The 18,320-nt window shown below is 35.1% G+C and overlaps 1 protein-coding gene across 3 annotated transcripts in view; it reads right to left on the bottom strand.

Moving 5' to 3' along the window:
- NCAM2 (neural cell adhesion molecule 2) overlaps nt 1-7,784 on the bottom strand; it is a 311,641-nt gene extending 303,857 nt beyond the window's left edge. For all 3 annotated transcript variants that reach the window (XM_069075045.1, XM_069075047.1, XM_069075048.1), the window contains exon 1: nt 7,436-7,784. In XM_069075045.1, coding sequence (XP_068931146.1) covers nt 7,436-7,490 — 55 coding nt within the window. In that variant the 5' untranslated portion in view covers nt 7,491-7,784. The remainder of the gene's footprint in view (nt 1-7,435) is intronic.
- Nucleotides 7,785-18,320: the final 10,536 nt, after the last annotated feature.

Raw genomic sequence — 18,320 nt, 5'->3', positions numbered from 1 at the left:
AAACATTCTTGTTTAATTGATTTTTTTTTAATCCACCTGACTCAAATTTTCATTATTCAGAATTACAATATCACATAATTTGAGTTGCAAGGAAACTCAGCAACCATCTAGTCCTATCCATATCCAAAAAGGACTCCCACTAAGACCAAAAATGGGCCATCCAGACTCTCCTTGTAGACTCACATTCACCCAGAAGGCAACACACTTCTCTTTTAAACATAAAAGTTTTTTTTTTTACATCAATTATTTTCACCAATTTTTCCATCTATTTCCCAACACCTGACTTTAAATTATTTTTCTGAAATCAAGTGTACATTTGCATCTCTGCAGTTTTCACCTACTATACCTGACTCTGCCCTGGGGGGCAAAAATAAACCAATGGGTCCAATCTCTTTTCCATATTTGCCCTTCAGATATTTGAAAATAGCTATCAAGCTTCTTTCTCTCCTCTGGCTTCTCTTCCCTAAGCTAAACATCCTCCAGTTCTTTTAAATGTGCTTCATATGAAATAGCCTAAAAGGTTCTTCCCTATCCCGGTTGCCTTCTGTGGCACCCAGAAATGAATGTAAAACATTTCTCCAGATATGGTCTGACATAGTACAGAGGAACTAACACTTCCTAATTCCTGGAAGATATGCCTCTCAATAGAGCCCAAGATCACATTAGTTTTCTGTTTGTTTTCTGACTCGTGTTGAAACTGTAGTCCACTAAAATTCCCAGATTAGGGGTTCCTAACCTGTGGTCCATGGGCCTCATAAATTAACTGGATAGATGTCAGGTAGTCTGTGAACTTGAATAGGAAAAAAGTACATATTTATTTTTGCTAACGTCTAACTGAAATTTAGCAATTTCTTAAATTATTTAAAAATACTATTCTAAGAAAGGGTCCATAGGCTTCATTAGACTGCTTTAGGAGTCCATGATGCAAAAAAAAAAAAAAAGTTTAGAAACTCTGCCTTAGATCTTTTTCAAACAATTCTATATAACTATGCCTTAGTTGTCTTGTACTTACAATTTCTGAACCCAAGTATAAGATTTTACATTTGCACAATTTTTAGATTCAGTGTACTGGGCCAGCTGCCTCCCAAGACCTTTTTTGATTCATCATTCTATCATCTAGCTTGTTACTTGTCCCTTCCAGTTTTCTGCTACCTGCAAAGTAGATGAGGATGCCATCTATCCTTTTATTTGAGTCATTGATAAAAATGTTAAACAGCACTTGACTTCTTGCCCAGATGATTGATCAAAGTTAATGCAGTTAAGAATTCAGTTCAGTCAATTCAACTAGTTCCAAATTTAACTAATTTTATTATAATCTAGTCCATATCCCTTCATCCTATCCACAAGAACAGGACAGGATGCTTTGTCAAATACCTTGTCAAAATTAACATAAATTATATCTATATAATTTCTCTTTTTTATAATTTCTAAATAATCTTACCAAAAAAGGAAACAAGGCTCCCTGTTTTTGATGAATCGATGCTGACTCTGTAATCACTGCTTTCATTCCTAGAAGAATGTTTATTAACTATCTCTTTAACATTCTATGTAAGACTTTCCCCAGAAATTAAAATTAACTTCACTGTCCTACAGTTTACAAACTGTCCTTTTTAGAAAATTCTCTAATTCTCCCATTCTTGGTGGTCTTTTCAAATATTATGGACAGTAGCTCAGCAATCATACCCTCGAATTCTTTCAGTACTGAAGAATGTAAATCTGGGCCAAATGATTTTAATTCATAAAGGGAAAGAAGGTGCCTTTTTTTTTTTTTTTTACTACATCCTTACTTATTTTGAGTATCAGCACCCTGTTAAATATTTTTGTTCTTTCATTTATACTGCAAAATACATTCCACTTATCAGAAAAAAAAATCCAGAAGTCAAAGTTTTTATTAAAGAGATAGTTGGTGAATGTTTTGAAAGGAAGCAATAATTATGAAGAACCAGCATCTCTTCATCTTGAATAAATTATGACAGACATTGTTTCCTTTGATGACAGGATTACTAATAGGAAGATAAGGGGAATGTGATGAATATATTTAACCTAGACTCCAGAAAAGCTCTTGGTAAAGTATGTATCACTTACAGAAAAGGTGGAGAGATGTGGGCCAGATGATAATGCAATTAGATGGATTCAGAACTGATTGGATTTCTGAACTCAAAGTGGTGAACAGTTCATTGTGAAAACGGCTCAAAAAGTCTCTAGTGCTATCCATGGTATCTATGCTTGACCTTGTATTATTTAACATTTTTATCAAAGACTTGGATAAAGACATAGATGCCATGCTCGTTAGATTTATAGGTTTAATTCAGCCTCAGACACAACACAAAAAACTAGCCGTATGACCTTGGGCAAGTCACTTAACCCCAACTGCCCTAAAAAATTTATAAGTTACACAAAGTTGGCAAAAAAAGTCTGGATCAAAAGTGATCTTCAGACCATTGGAAGAATAGACTTAAAAATGGGCAGGAAAAAAATCAACTTTGTGTACAAGATGGGAAGCATGATTAGACATCAGTTCATCTGAAAAAGTTCTAAGAGTTGTAATAGATTACAAACTCATATTAGATGTGATATGAGCAAAGCAAATAATCTTGGGCTACAGCCATAGCTTCCAGGAACTAAAAAATGTGACTGCCCCTTTCTAATTATGCCCTTGTTATTCCACATCTAGAATGTTGTGTTCAGTGTGGGGCATGACAGTTTAAAAAAGGAAACTGAAAAGCCAAAGAACATCCAGAGAAGGGCAATCAAGATAGAAGGGCCTTGAGTCCATATGAGTTAATCAGAGGCAGCTGGTTGGGTAGTGAATATTGTGCTGGGCCTACAATTAGGAGACCTCAGTTCAAATCTGATCTCAGACATGCCCTATCTGTGTGACCCTGGGTGAGTTACTTAACCTTTATGGAAGAGGGTTTATTTAGACTTCTCCTTGACTCCAGAATGCAAAAATCAGAAAGAATAGGTGAAAGCTGCAAAAAAGAAAATTTAGGCTTGATTTCAGGAAAAACTTCCTAACCAACAGAACAAACCAAAAGTAAAATGGGTTTTCTTGAGAGATATGGTAGGTTGCCTCTTTCTTGAGGTTTCCAAGCAAAGGTTAATAACCATTTGTTGCTTATATAAAAGTAGAGATGAGGGCGGCTAGGTGGCACAGTGAATAGAGCACTGGCCTCAGACACTTAACACAAAAAAAATAGTCGTGTGACCTTGGGCAAGTCACTTAACCCCAATTGCCCTCCAAAAAGCAAAATAAAATAAAAGTTGCGATGACTTTCAGGTATAAATTGAACTAGTCATCCACTAAAAGTCCCTTCCAATTTGCAGATTTTGTAATTCTGAATTTAACCAATATGACTACTTTCTATTATCAGTTACTATCATTCCATCCACCCCAGGCAGCAATCTTCTTTGATCTTCCTTTTTTCCTCAACATAGCTCTCTGATTCCTGTTATATGATTTATTTTATATGACATGGTGAATTATTTTAAATTCTGTTGGATTAAATTAAAAACTCCAAAGTTTTGGCAATTTTAGGCTTTAATAACTCAAAACACTCTCTGCACTAACATTTTTGGGATATGCTATATATGTTGGGACAGGCAACAGTTTTAACAACACTATAGAATACCAGAAACAACTTTTCTCTTACAATCTAAAGCACATTCTCTCCCTAAATTCCTTTACAGTAGAGACTGTTGCATTCTTTGCATTTGTATACCCACTATCTAACACAATCCCTAGTGCATAGTGATTACTTAAATTTTTGTTGATTGGTAGCAGGAATAGGGAATTGATTCTTAAAAAAGAGTTAGGGATATCAAGTAGATATTTCCCATTCCCAACTGTATATATGTAACAAGAGAGGAACAAATTAATGAAAAATCAAGAAAACTTTGGGAGTATAAATTTAGAAAGTAACTGAAACCTGCTATGAATCAGTCTCAAGTTACCGCTACATGTTTTGTTGTTCTGTCTCAGAGTTTAAATACATGGAAAAAGAGTAATAGAAATGTTATAGAATCTCTTTCTCTAGCTAAATCCAGGCCTTGCTAGCTTCCATTAATTCTAGAGTAGAAAAAAGTTTTTTTCTGCTACTATTTAGACAAATCTTCCACTGAAAAAGAACATATATTGTTATTTTAAAAATTAGGTCCTATAAACTAATTATGATACTGACATGCCCTTAACTCAAAGGTTAAAAAAAAGCTTTTTACTTCTTTTATTTTCTCCTGTTCAGCTGTTGTAGTTCAAAACATCTTGACTTCTAAAATGTTCCTTTCTCCTAGTCTAACTGCATTCCATTTTCTGAAGTAATAGTTTCATAATATCAGCTGTAGGCATATTGTTGGAAACATAAACAAAAAAGCTAAGCTTTTTAAGTGTAAGGATTTGTTACTCCATCCCTCCCTCACTCACCCCTCTTCAGTCAAGTAGCCATAGGATTTAAACCCAAATGATTAGGTATTAACACACCTTATCCTTTTGTCAAATATGAATCTCAATTTCTCAGTTTTGCTCTCTTTCTTCCTTTCTTTATCCTTTCCCTTATCTCTTCTCTCTCCCTCTCCTGTCGCTCTCATTAAGTCAAAAGGAGTAGTAGTCATAGACTGTGTGAAAAATTGACACACCTTTGGGGGTTTTAAATAGTTAAGCCAGAGAGTTAAGCCAGACTGGAGCTACTTGGCTCCAGAGGAGACAGTCCATTCAAAAGCAAGAATCAGTGGAAAACAATTCAAAGCACAACCAAGGGATACATACTCTCCAGACAAACACAGATATAGAGCATAGTCAATGGTGGCCCAAAGCTGCATGGGCTGCATGAAGAAAGAACATCAAGGCCCAACAGTACCACAGAAGTGAGAAGCTTTGACTACGTGTGTTTCCTATATTTGTACCTTATTACCATTGTATTCTAAGTTTGTGTCCAGTCTTATCATGGACTGTGTGAATTTATTTGTGAGAAAATGTGCTGCAAGCTCCTGAAAATGTTTTGTAGCTATTGTTCTAAGTGAGCCATCTTAGTAAATGCTTTTGCTATGAATTCACTGTGTCACCAAGGAAAGGCAACTTCCCAAGGATCACCCCTACCAGACAGTAAAGAGGAGATAAATTGGTGGGGCTGTAGTGTTGAGTGCATACTCACAGTGTTCCTTTATAACCTGAGAGTAGCAGCTATCCTCTGGGGAAGTTGAGGAAGTAGCCTAAAAGGGATGCTATAGAGAAACCCAAGGATTACTGACTGGCAGCTTTTCCTTGCCCCTATTTACAAAAGAATAAATAAAATTATGGGTTACACCAGACTCATTTTCTAAAATAGTTCCCAGTGTTATGACTGGTACTTGCCAACACATCCCCCAATTACAGACTAAAACACAAGCATGTAAGATTAGATAATTCTCCATTTCAGTGAATTAGGAATCCTTCAGTTAAGCTATGATTCAGTCCCACATCTTTTCTGTAATTATTTGGTGCTTTAACTTATAATGGGCCTCTGTTAAGTTAGTTTAACCACAAGCTTTTATCTATATGTGCACATCTGTGCTCATATATGCAAATAAAGTTATATGTATATACCTATGTATTTACAAAAATATGTAAGTATATACATATGTATGGTTGTTAACAATATTTAGATCTACATGCTCAAAAATTCCAAGCTTCCTCTTGCATTTCCAAATTTCAGCTGCTTGATATCTGCATTGTTGGATTCTCAAATGTGTTAATTGATTCTAATCAGCCACAAGTATAATCATGTCCAACAAATGTGCTTCCTATAATGTCTCCTTTTGTTATTTACTGGCAAATAAGTACAATTTCTCAGTGAGTGCTTATGTCCAGAAAATTTTTCCAAATCACAAATTAATATCTGAATACAATGAGCAGCTCTCCAATTGCTGCAGCTTTTCTGCAGAACATAACATCTACTACTGCACCTTCGCTACCAGAGAAATGATTGTCATACAACAGCTTTGAATGGACTTATTTGTAATGATCTCAACAGTAGGATATTACAGATTCCATGTTATTAATGAAAAATAAGAACAATTCAGACACTTGATAAACACCACCACAATCTCAGCTTCTCCCTTCTTAGCTATGGCTATCTAATCTCTATCCACTTGTATTATCTCAGCTTCTAATTTCTACAGATGTGAGGAAGAAGGTATGAAAACCAAAGTTTCACATCAAAAATGTCAAGTTAGATTATATAAAGATAAAATATCGAAATTAGTGAGCATGTATGAGATAGAAATAATTTTTCCTTAACAAACCTGGAACAAACAAATCAAGCCCCCAGAAAGGTATTCTACCACCCCCTGTTGAAAGAAATGAACAGTACATTACTGGGTAAGGTGAAAAGATAGCTTGGAATCCAGTATATTAAAATGTTTTAATTCATTTTATAACTTGATTTTTCTCATATGTATAACAGGCTTATGCTACGTTAAAATATATACCAATTCCCAATTTACAAACTGTTTAAATGAGTGTAATTGTGGCTTCTAAAGAAACATGTTTTATGCTCCTGTGTCCTAAATTAAATGTCCAAACTTGTTTGGACAATTGAGATCATTGCTATTCATTTTTGACAAAAGGTCACCTAGAACATAGTTCTATCTCAACAAAAGCAGGATAAAAGCATATTTAATCTTTATGTAGTATAGATATAGTTGTCACAAGAATCTCTCAAATGCCAATTGTTCTGCTGTTGATCATTTTTTAAATAGAGATAAAAGCAAAAAAAATCGTTAACCATAATCTATTTTATAAGACATTTTTTTCTAGATGCTTAGTATGTTAACATTTTAAGAAATCGAAAATGAATGGCTGCAATGCATCCCTAGTTTTACAAACGCTTTGCTTTCCTTTACACAGCATCCAAGACCCTTCTTTTAGTTTCCAACAGAAATAAACTATCCTCATTCACTTCTTAATCAGAAAATGAGATCTTGAAAAAGAATCTTGAACTATTTCTTAAACAACAGGAAGATTTCCTCCAAAAAAGCAAGTTTAATGATCATAACATCTGACTTTGGAAAAGAACTAACACCTCCCCCTTTCTGCGGAATATTTAAAAATATTTAACATCAATACACATACAGATGATAACCACGTTTTGGACAAAATTCAGTGAAAGAGGCGATTTCTTTAAAGAGGCAGTTTGTCACATCTTCCTGCTATTCCATCTTTCTCCAGTTCGGTCATTATCCTTCTCTTATCTATATGAATTAGGAAGGGATTCTGATTTTCAATGTAAACAAAAAAAAGGGGAGGGGGAGAAGGTACTTCTTTAACACTTTCATTTAATTTCTTCTGTCCCTCCTTTATCTCTTTTTCTGTTTTATTGCTCTCTTGGTTTGAAGGAAGAAGGGACAGGTAAACGAAAAAACACGACTAAACAACAGCTCTGCACACACAACGCGGTCCTACCTTGCCCGTTACTGACAAACAATCCCAGCAAGTAGAAAGCAAAGAAAAGGTTCATCTTCTGGAGATGACACTGTTAGGCAGCTCCAAAAATGACTGTGTCCAAGAGGAAAAAAAAAACACCCTCTGCTGCTGCTGCTGCTGCTGCTGCTGCCGCCGCCGCCGCCGCTGCTGCAGGTTGTGCAGAAGCAGCTGCCCACGATCCTTGCAAAGAGCTTGCAAGCACCTCTTCTTGCGGCACCTTAGCTAAGCCAGAGCTGAACTGGATAAGGAGGGAAGGGAAGGAGGAGAAGGTGGAGAGGGGGAAAAGAGAACTTGTTTTGCGGATTGCACAAAGTATCCCTCCGCACGCAACATGATCAGGTGCACAGTGACTAAAGAGGATTCGTCCGCGCCAGGATTCAGCCCAGTCGCGAAGACCCTTCCCCCCCCACCAACTGGAGTAACCCGGGGGCAGGACATTCTTCGCCGGTGGGGAAGGGCGCCGCGCTCACCCGCGAGCGTGCCAGCCTGGCCTCTTGGAAGGGCTATCTTGACCTTCAGGGCAAGGCACTAGTAGTGATCTCAACTAAGTGATGTCTGTGCGAGAAGCTTCTGTAGCGTGGACAATGGCTGAACAGGTCTTGTGGTTGTGCAGTGTGTTTAGTGAGCATTTATTTTACTACCTTTAATATTTTCAGTATAACTTCTCCTTTCCTTTAATTCCCCAAAGCTCTGCCTGAGATGGAAAATTCAGATTTTGTCCCTTCTAAAGCTTGCATCCTGGGGGAGCAGAAAAGATGACAATTCTCCATTTCTATTTACTCTAGTGGTATCTGGGGTTCAGGACTATTCTGGGCTTTGAGAAGGAGTTTTACCAATATTTATTTTCTACCAGTCTACCATTGAGGTACTCAAGGATGAAAAGCACTTGTGGATGCATAGCGATACAGGATGAGCCAGGGGAAACTCAAAAGGAAGTTACCTGGCAAAATCTCTTAAATCCCTTGCTTCAGATTCCACCATTGTCCCCAGATCCCACTAACACCATTCCAGATTCTTATCACAAAACTAGGTTTCCCAACTGTTTCTACATGGGATGATAGTGAACTCATACTTACCTTTTCACCACAAGGAGGAAATAAAGAAGCTTTTATTTTTCTTTTCTTTAATTTAAAGAAATATGTGGTCCCCCCAGTAATAACCCTCCTTAAGTTTAGGACATATAATTATTTCTCCCGAAAGGAAAATAAAGCATTTATCAACTAACATGTCAAAATTGGGAGCAAGAATAGACATGAGGTAGAATCACTGGTCCCATTTCCACTACCTGTGTCCCACTCAAGAGTTACTATATCTGGAGGAAAAAACTGACATTTTCATTTATTTACTCCTATGTTTTAATAGAATAAATCTATTTTAGCTAATGAGCAGATAATCACACTGACAAAACCACCAGTACTAGAGATCACCATCAAAGACAACAGATTCTAAATTTCAGGTTGTTAAGGGACAAAGGGAAGATGGATAAGATGATTTAGATATAGTTCATGGGTCATAGAGTTCAGCATTCCAAAGAGGATTTGATTTGAGGTGTAAGGATGAAATTGAAGTGCTTTCATCTGAAACTCATGCTTTGAGTAGGTATATAGGTTTTATGATTGAACTGAATAAATCAAAACACAGAAAATCATGAAAAAATATTAACAGCTTGGTAAAGGAGGTATGAAAAATTACTGAAGAAAATAACACCTTTAAAAAAACACTAGGCCAAATGGTAAAAGAGGTACAAAAAACTGTAGTGCCAACATAATATTCACAGTGCCAACAGTGACTGTAAATATGCCGGCATAGTGCTCAATCACAAAATATAACAGACTCTCCATATAGAAGACAGAAGCAAAACATTTAGACACCAGAAAACCAAATCCCAACACCAGGAAACTTAATCCATCATAGCAATATAGAAGTTAATAAACCATAACACCACAGAGAGCCACACCATCCTATAGCCTTCTCACAAACCAACATTTACTCACAAGCCTGACCTGTGGGTGCATCCTCTCCTCACTTCCTCTCTAATTGCTCTGACTCCCAGTTTCCTGTGGGCTCTGCTCCACCCTTCAGCAAACTCCTCCCACCACAGGCTCCACGTAATTACATTCAGCCTGTTAGGGGGCAGGGAATGTCGTCAAATCAGGGAAGGTCTTCAAATTCCCTTAGGTTTATTAAGGGGCAGGGAGGATCTTCAAATTACCATTACTATTACAAAAGCCAGTGAGGAGAAGAAGGATGCTTTGAAAATCAGAATAAAAAAAAGTTGACTGAAGAGAAGAGTTTCTTAAAAAGCAGAATTGGCCAAATGGGAAAAAAAGTGCAAAAGCTCACTGAAGAAAATTATTTCTTAAAAATTAGAATTGAAAAAATGGAAGCTAATGACTTTATGAAAAATCAAGAAGCAATACAAACCAAAAGTATAAAAAAAATAGAAAAAAATCTCATTTGAAAAACAACTGACCTGGAGAATAGATCTAGGAGAAATAATTTTAAAATGATCAGACTACCTGAAAGGCATGATCAGAAAAAGAACCTCAACATCATCTCTCCAGAAATTATCAAGGAAAACTGCCCTGATGTTCTGGAACCAGAGGGTAAAATAGAAATAGAAAGAATCTACCAATCACCTCCTGAATGAGATCCCAAAATGAAAACTTCCAGGAATATTATAGCCAAATTCCAGAGCTCCCAGGTCAAGGAGACAATATTTCAAAGCAGCCAGAAAGAAACAATTCAAGTATTGTGGAGCCACAGTCAGGATAACATAAGATTTAGCAGCTTCTACATTAAAGGATTGAAGGACTTGGAATATGATATTCCAGAAGGCAAAGGAGCTAGGATTACAACCAAGAATCACCTGCCCAGCAAAACTGATTTTAATCTCCCAGGGGAAAAAAATAAACATTCAGTGAAATAGGGGACTTCCAAGCATTCTTTTTTTTTTTTTTTTGCTTTTTGGAAGTATTTGGGGTTAAGTGACTTGCCCAAGGTCACATGGCTAGTAAATGTTTCAAGTGTCTGAGGCCGGATTTGAACCCAGGTCCTCCTGACTCCAGGGCTGGTGTTCTATTCACTGCGCCACCTAGCCACCCCAAAGCCAAGTTCCAAGCATTCTTGATGAAAAGACTGGAGCTCAATAGAAAAGTTGACTTTCAATTCAAGACTCAAGAGAAGCATAAAAAGATAAATAGAAAAGGGAAATCATAAGGGATTTAATAAGGTTTTATCTGTTTACATTCCTACATGGGAACATGATACTTGTAATTCATAAGAACTTTCTCATTGTTAGGGTGGTTAGACAGAGTATATATAGACAGAAGGTACAGCTATGAATTGAATATGAAGGGATAATATCTAAAAAAATAACAGTAAGGGGTGAGGAGGAATGTACTGGGTGAAAGGGAAAGGGAGAAGTAGAATGGGGGTAAACTATCACATGTAAAAGTAGCAAGAAAAAGCTTGTATAGTGGAGGTGAAGCTGGGGAAGGTGCCAGGGAATTCTTGAACCTTACTTTCATTGGAATTGTCTCAAAGAGGGAATAACATGCATGCTCAATTGTATAGAAATCTATATTACTCTACAGGAAAGTAGGAGGGGAAAGAGATGAGAAAAGGGGGGTGATAGAAGGGAAGGACAATTGGGGGAGGTAGTAGTCAGAAGCAAAACACTTGAGGAGGGAGAGTGTGAAAGGAGAGAGAATAGAATAAACAGGAGAGGATAGGATGGAGAGAAATACAGTTAGCAATCATAAGCGTGAAAAAAGTTTGAAATCAAGTTTGTCTGATAAAAGCTTCATTTCTCAAATTTGTAGAGAACTGAGTCTTATTTATAAAAATTAGAGCCATTCCCCAATTGAGAAATAATGAAAAGATATGAACAGTCAGTTTTCATATGAAAGAATTAAAGCTATCTATAGCCTTATGAAAAAATGTTCTAAATCAATATTGTTTGGAGAAATGCAAATTAAGAAATTGCTTAATAGGATAGAAAAGAAAAATGACAAATATTGGAGGAGATGTGGGAAAATTAAGACATTAATACATTGTTGATGTTGTGAACTAAGCAAACCATTCTGTAGAGCAATTTGGAAGTGTCCAAAAAACTACAGAACCATGCATATCCTTTGACTTAGCAATGTCACTACTAGGTCTGTATAGCAAAAGAAATAAAAAAGGAAAAGGACATATATGTACAAATATATTTATAGCAACTGTTTTCTGGAAGCAAAGAATTGGAACTTGAGGGGATGCCCATCAATTGGGAAATGGCTGAACAAGTTGTGTTAATTGATTGTGATGGAATACTATGTTGCTATAAGAAATGATGAGCAGGATGCTCTCAGAAAAACCTGGAAAGACTTACATGAACAGATGCAAAGTGAAATGAGTAGAACCAGGAGAACATTGTACATAGTAACAGAAATATTGTAAAATAATCAATCAGCTGTGAATTACTTAGTTATTTTTAGCATTGCAATGATCCAAGACAGCTCTGAAGGACTTATGGTGTAAAATGTTATCCATCCCCAGAGAAAGAACTGATGGTGTCAAAATACAGATGGAAGTATACTTTTTTCCTTTATTTTTCTTGAGGGTTTTTTTTTGTGCAGTATATGTTTTCTTTTACAATGTGATCAATATGGAAATGAGTTTTACATGACTACACATGTATAACCTATATCAAATTGCTTCATTTCTCAATGAGGGAGAGAGGGACAGAGAGAATTTGGAACTCAAAATTTTAAAAAAGACTGTCAAAAATTATTTTCACGTGTAATTGGGGGAAAATAAAATATTAAATAAAAAAATATATATATGTATTTTAAAACAGTGTATGAACAGGACCTGGACAGTCATTTTATGAGAGATTAGAACCTACCATAGATCCAGCTAGATAGCACAGGAGATAGAGAGTGCTGGTCCTAGAATAAAAAAGACTCATCTTCATGAGTTCAAATCTTGCCTCAGACACTTACCAGATGTGTGACCCTGGGCAAGTCACTTAAGCCTGTTTGCCTCAATTCCTCATCTGTAAAATGAGCTGGAGAAGAAAATGACAAACTGCCCCTTTATCTTTGCCAAGAAAACTCCAAATGAGGTCACAAACTATAAGACAACTGAAATGACTGAACAATGACAAGTCCTACCATAAATAATTTGTATAAGACAGAAAAGTTTTCTCAGAGTGCATGAGACAGAGAAGTGGGAGAAATTCTGAGCATATGAATATTAGAAGTTAGAGCAGAGGGAAGAATTGTAGAAGAGCTGGGAGACATCAAGATTGAGCCATAAGCTTCACAGAATCTTGGAGGGAAGACCCAGGTTGAAGGAAGTCTCAAGAAGAAAGGTTAGCCCTTTCCTCAGTTTTGCTTCCTGACGTGTATCTCCACAGATATTATTCATATAGATTATTCGTATATAATCTGCTATTTCATTACACCAATGTTTCCAGAAAGAAAAATTGGCCTCAGTAGCAGAGAGGCTAGGGGTTGACTAGAAGTAGACATAAGTGTAAGTGAGGCATGGAACCTAACCTATGTTTAGGTATTAGGAAGTTCCTCAACTAGAAGCTTGGAGCAATTGTGACAGAACAAAGAGCTTAATTTTTTTCTTTTTTAAAAAAGTTTTTATTCATGTCTTCTGTTTTTACATTCATAGTTTTCCCCAGTATTTCTCATTTTTCCCCTCCCAGAGAGCTATCCCTTATAACAAAATAATATGTCTAAAGACAAAAAAAAGGAAGAAGAAAAAATCTGCATAAACAATAAATAAAAAAAATTGGAAAAATATGACATAAAACATCTGTTGACCTCTCACCTTCACAAAGGGGCAGGTTAGGGAAATCTAATCTCTTTATTTGAGACACATTTGACCTTTATACTTTTCTAAATTCATTAATTAATTTGCATTTTCAGTTACATGTAAAAATAACTTTAATAATTATTTTTAAAATTTTTGAGTTCCAAATTCAGTCCTTCTTCATACCACTCTCCCTCCTTGAGAAAGCAAGCAATTTGATATAAATTATATGCATGTAGTCATGCAAAGTATACTTCCATATTAGGCATGGCAAAAGAAAACAAAGTGAAAAACAAGAAAAATAAAGTAAAAAGTATGCTTTGATCTGCATTCAGACTCCATCAGTTCTTTCTCTGGAGGGAGATATTTTTATATAGGTCCTTCAGAACTGTCTTGGATCACGGTATTGCTGAGAATAGCTAGGTAACTCACAGTTGATCATCCTACAGTATTACTGTTACTGTGTACAATGTTCTGGTTCTGCTCACTTCAGTTTGTATCAGTTCATATAAGTCTTCCCAAGTTTTTTGAAAGCATCTTGCTTGTCATTTCTTATAGCACAAACCACAACTTGTTTAGCCATTCCCCAACTGTTGGGCATCCCTCAATTTCCAGCTCTTTGCTGCCAATTCTGTGCTCTTTTTGAGAGCTGAAACAAATAAATAAATAAATGAATGAATGAATGAATGAATGAATGAATGAATGAATGTTTGGGGCATAGGTGCTTTTCCTTTTCCTTTAATGCATTTGGGATAGAGACCTAGTAGTGTATTGCTGGGTCAGATGGTTTACAGTTTTATAATCATTTGGGCATAGTTCCAAATTGTCCTTCAGCATGGTTGGCTCAGTTCACAGCTTTACCAACAGTGCATTAGTAGTGTCCTAATTTTTCCACATTCCCTCTAACGGTTGTAATTTCCCTTTTCTGTCATATTAGCCTATCTGATAGGTATGACGTAGGATTGTAAAGGTGCTTTAATTTGCATTTCTTTAATTAATAGTGATTTAGAGCATTTTTATATGACTGGATAGTTTTAATTTATTTTTATGAAAACTATCTGTTCACATTCTTTGACCATTTATCAGTTAGGGAATGACTTGTATTCTTTTTTTTTTTTTTTTGGAGGGAAATTGGGGCTAAGTGACTTGCCCAAGATCACATGGCTAGTTTTTGTGTTAAGTGTCTGAGGCTGGATTTGAACTCAGGTCCCCCTGACTCCAGGGCCGGTGCTCTATTTACTATACCACCTATCTGCCCCCGAATGACTTGTATTCTTATAAATTTGACCCAGTTCTCTATATATTTGAGAAATGAGTCTTTTATCAGAGAAACTGGCTATAAAAAAGTCCCCCCAGTTTTCTGCTTTGATTCTAATCTTAGCTGCAATGGTTTTGTTTGTGCAAAAATATTTTAACTTAATGTAATAAAAATTATCCATCTTATGTCCCATAATGAATTTTTCCCTTATCTGTATGTCTGACAGGTAAACTGTCATGCTCCCCTAATTTGATTATTGTATCACCCTTTATGTCTAAATTACATACCCATTTTGACCTTATTCTAGGTTTGTATTATGAGATGTTGGTCTATATATAGTTTCTGCCAAACTGCTTTCCAGTTTTCACAGCAGTTTTTGCCAAATGGTGAGTTCTTATACCAAATGTTTGCATCTTAGGATTTATCAAACACTAGATAAATATGGTAATTTATTATTGTGTCATGTACCTAATCTATTTCACTGATGGCTCACTGTATTTCTAAGCTAGTGCCAAATGGTTATGGTGATGACCATTTTGTAATATAGTTTGAAATCTGAAACTGCTAAATTGCCTTCTTTCACGTTCTTTTTCATAGATTTCCTTGATATCCTTGATCTTTTGTTCTTCCAGATAAATTTTGTTATCATTTTTTTCTAGCTCTATAAAATAAATTTTTGGTAGTTTTATTGGTATGGCACTGAATAAGTAAATCTAGATAGAATTTTTATTTTTATATTGACTTGGTCTACCCATGAAAAATTATTATTTTTCCAGCTACTTTGACCTATAATTTTATTTATATGAAAAGTATTTTGTAATTGTGTTTATATAGTTCCTGGCTTTGTCTTGGCAGGTAGATAACCAAGTATTTTTATATTGTCTGCAATTATTTTAAATGGAATTTCTCTATCTCTTCCTGCTGGACTTTGTTGGTAACAGAAAAGCTAATGATTTATGTGTGTCTATTTTATATCTTGCAACTTGGTTGAAGTTGTTAATTGTTTAACCTACTTTTTTAGTTGATTCTGTAGGGTTCTCTAAATATGTCATCATATATGCAAAGAGTAATAGTTTGTTTCCTCATTACCTTTTCTAATTCCTTTAATATGTAATGAATGAAAAACCCAGGAGACACAATTTCTGTGTAATTAATAAACAATTTATCAATTAGGCTACCTAATAATCAATAAACTTATAGTCAGTGCTTTCTCTCAGTAAACAAAGACCAAGAATGAAGATATGAAAAGCCTTAAGATAATTTTTGAAAAGAGATGTCCCTAACAGATGAAGAGTCAATCCTGATTGTTGAAAAATTAGTGATGGGGTGGGCTAAAAGTCTTCAGGTCCTGCTGAGAACGTGGCTTGATCATGAGACTCAGCCACCTTCAGCAATCTGGACAAAGGAATCTACCTATACCTAGACTATTCTGGCTGGTTTTCTCCCTCATAAAACTGGGTTACATTAAATTCAAATGGAGGGGTACAAGGACATGAGCTTATTGCTTTGGGGCACAAATCCACCTAGAATAGACTCTGTCTACACTCTAAACAGGAGTAAGGTCTACTAATTGGATGGGGTCCTGCCCAAAATTGAGGAGCATGTACCCTCAAGAACCAAAGCAATCTCTTCTATCAGGTATGGCCTTCAGAGACTGGTTGACTGACCTACAGGGACTAGTCCCTGAATGAGGAAATGGAGAGAAAAGGCCTTAATCCTGATTTAATAATTGGTTATTAATATAAAAGAAAAATAAATTCCCTCAATGTCTTTTTCTTATTTTATTGGTACAGCTAGCATTTCTAGTGCAATATTGAATAAAAATGGTGATAATGGGCATCCTTGTTTCAACCTTGATTTTATAAGGAAGGCTTATAGCTTAATCCCCATTACAGATATACTTGTGGATGCTTTTAGATACTCCTTATTATTTTAAGGAAAGCTCCATTTACTCCTATGCTTTTCAGTGTTGTTAAGAGGATTAAATGTTGTATTTTCTCAAAAGCTTTTTCTGCATTTATTGAGATATTCATATGATTTCTGTTGTTTTTGGTATTGATATTGGTCAATTACGATAATAGGTTTCCTAATATTGAACCAGCCCTGCATTCCTGGTATAATTCCTGCCTGATCATAGTGTATGATCTTTGTGATATATTGCTATAGTCTCTTTGAAAGTATTTAATTTAAAAGATTTGCATCAATATTCATTAAGGAAATTGTTCAATATTTTTTTTTCTCTGTGATCTTCCTGGTTTAGGTATCAGCACCGTATTTGTGTTGTAAAAGGAATTTGATATGAATTCTTCTTTGCCTATTTTTCCAAGCATTTTATAAAGTATTGGGATTAATTGTTCTTTAAATGTTTGGTAGAATTCATTTGTGACAGTCTGGTCCTGGTGATTTTTTCTTAGGGAGCACACTGATGACTTGTTCAATTTATTTTTCTAAGCTAGTGTTATTTAAGTATTCTATTTCCTCTTCTGTTAATTTGAGCAATTTATATTTTTAAAAATATTCATCCATTTCCCTTAGGTTTTAAAATTTATTGGCATATAATTGGACAGAATAACTCCTAATAATTGTTTTAATTTCCTCTTGATTGGTGGTGTATTTTCCTTTTTCATTTTTGATATTAGAAATTTTGTTTTCTTTCTCTTTTAAAAAAGTAAATTAAATAATGGTCTATCTCTTTTGTTGATTTTTTTTCATAAAACAACTCATTTTCTTTATTAGTTCAATGATTTTCTTATTTCCAATTTTATTAATCTCTCCTTTGATTTTTCAGGACTTCCAATTTTATCTTTAATCGGGCATTTAAAATTTGTTTGCTTTTTCCAGTTTTTTTTAATTGCATGCCAATTCAGTGACATGCTCTTTCTCTGTTTAACTGATGCAAACACTTAGAGATATAAAATCTCCCCCAAGTATTGCTTTGACAGCATCCTATAAATTTTGGTATGCTGTCTCACTATTGTCATTCTCTTTAATGAAATTATTGATTGTTTATTTGATTTGTTCTTTGGCCCATTCATTCTTTAGGATTAGAGTATTTAGTTTTCAGTTAGCTTTTAATGTAGGTTTCCATAGCCCTTTATTGAATAATTTTTATTATATTGTAGTCTGAAAAGATTTTTAAAAAAACTAAAAAGCATTTAATATTTCTGCTTTTCTGCATGTGGTCATGTGGTTTTTATGTCCTAATACATGGTCAATTTTTATTAGGTGCCATGTGCCACTGAGAGAAAAGTATATTCCTTTCTATTCCCATTCAGTTTTCTCCAGAGGTTTATCATATCAAACTTTTCTAAAATTCTATTCATCTGTCAGAGCTATTCTCAGCAATACAACAATTCAAGACAATCCCAAAGTACTAATCATGAAGCACACTATTTCCCTCCAGAGAAAGAACTTACACTGTTTGAACATTTTCCTCTTTCTTTCTTTCATTTTTCTTTTATTTGGGTCTTCTTGTACAAAGCGATTAACATGGAAATGTTTTACATGATTGCATATGTATAGACTTTGTCTGGTTGATTACTGTCTCAGGGAGAGGGGAAGGGAAGGAGCAATAGAATTTGGAACTCAAACCTTAAAAAAGATGTTAAGTGTGTGTTTATATATACATATATGCACATATAGATAGATGATAGATGAGAGAAAAATTAAAATTAAATAAATGCAGTTATTCTTGCTCAAAAAATTCTCTTCATGTATTTTACTTCTTTCTTATTTATTTTTTAAATTAGATTTATTTAGTTCTGAGAAGGGAAATTTGAGGTCCCTCACTAATAT

This window comes from Petaurus breviceps, unplaced genomic scaffold (genome assembly GCF_028583685.1).
Source record: "Petaurus breviceps papuanus isolate PSGF00001 unplaced genomic scaffold, PetGlider_PUasm1.0 90897, whole genome shotgun sequence".
NCBI classification, from domain to species: Eukaryota; Metazoa; Chordata; class Mammalia; order Diprotodontia; family Petauridae; genus Petaurus; species Petaurus breviceps.
The sequence above is the reverse complement of the archived record's forward strand: the minus strand, read 5'-3'. Positions and strand labels throughout refer to the sequence as shown.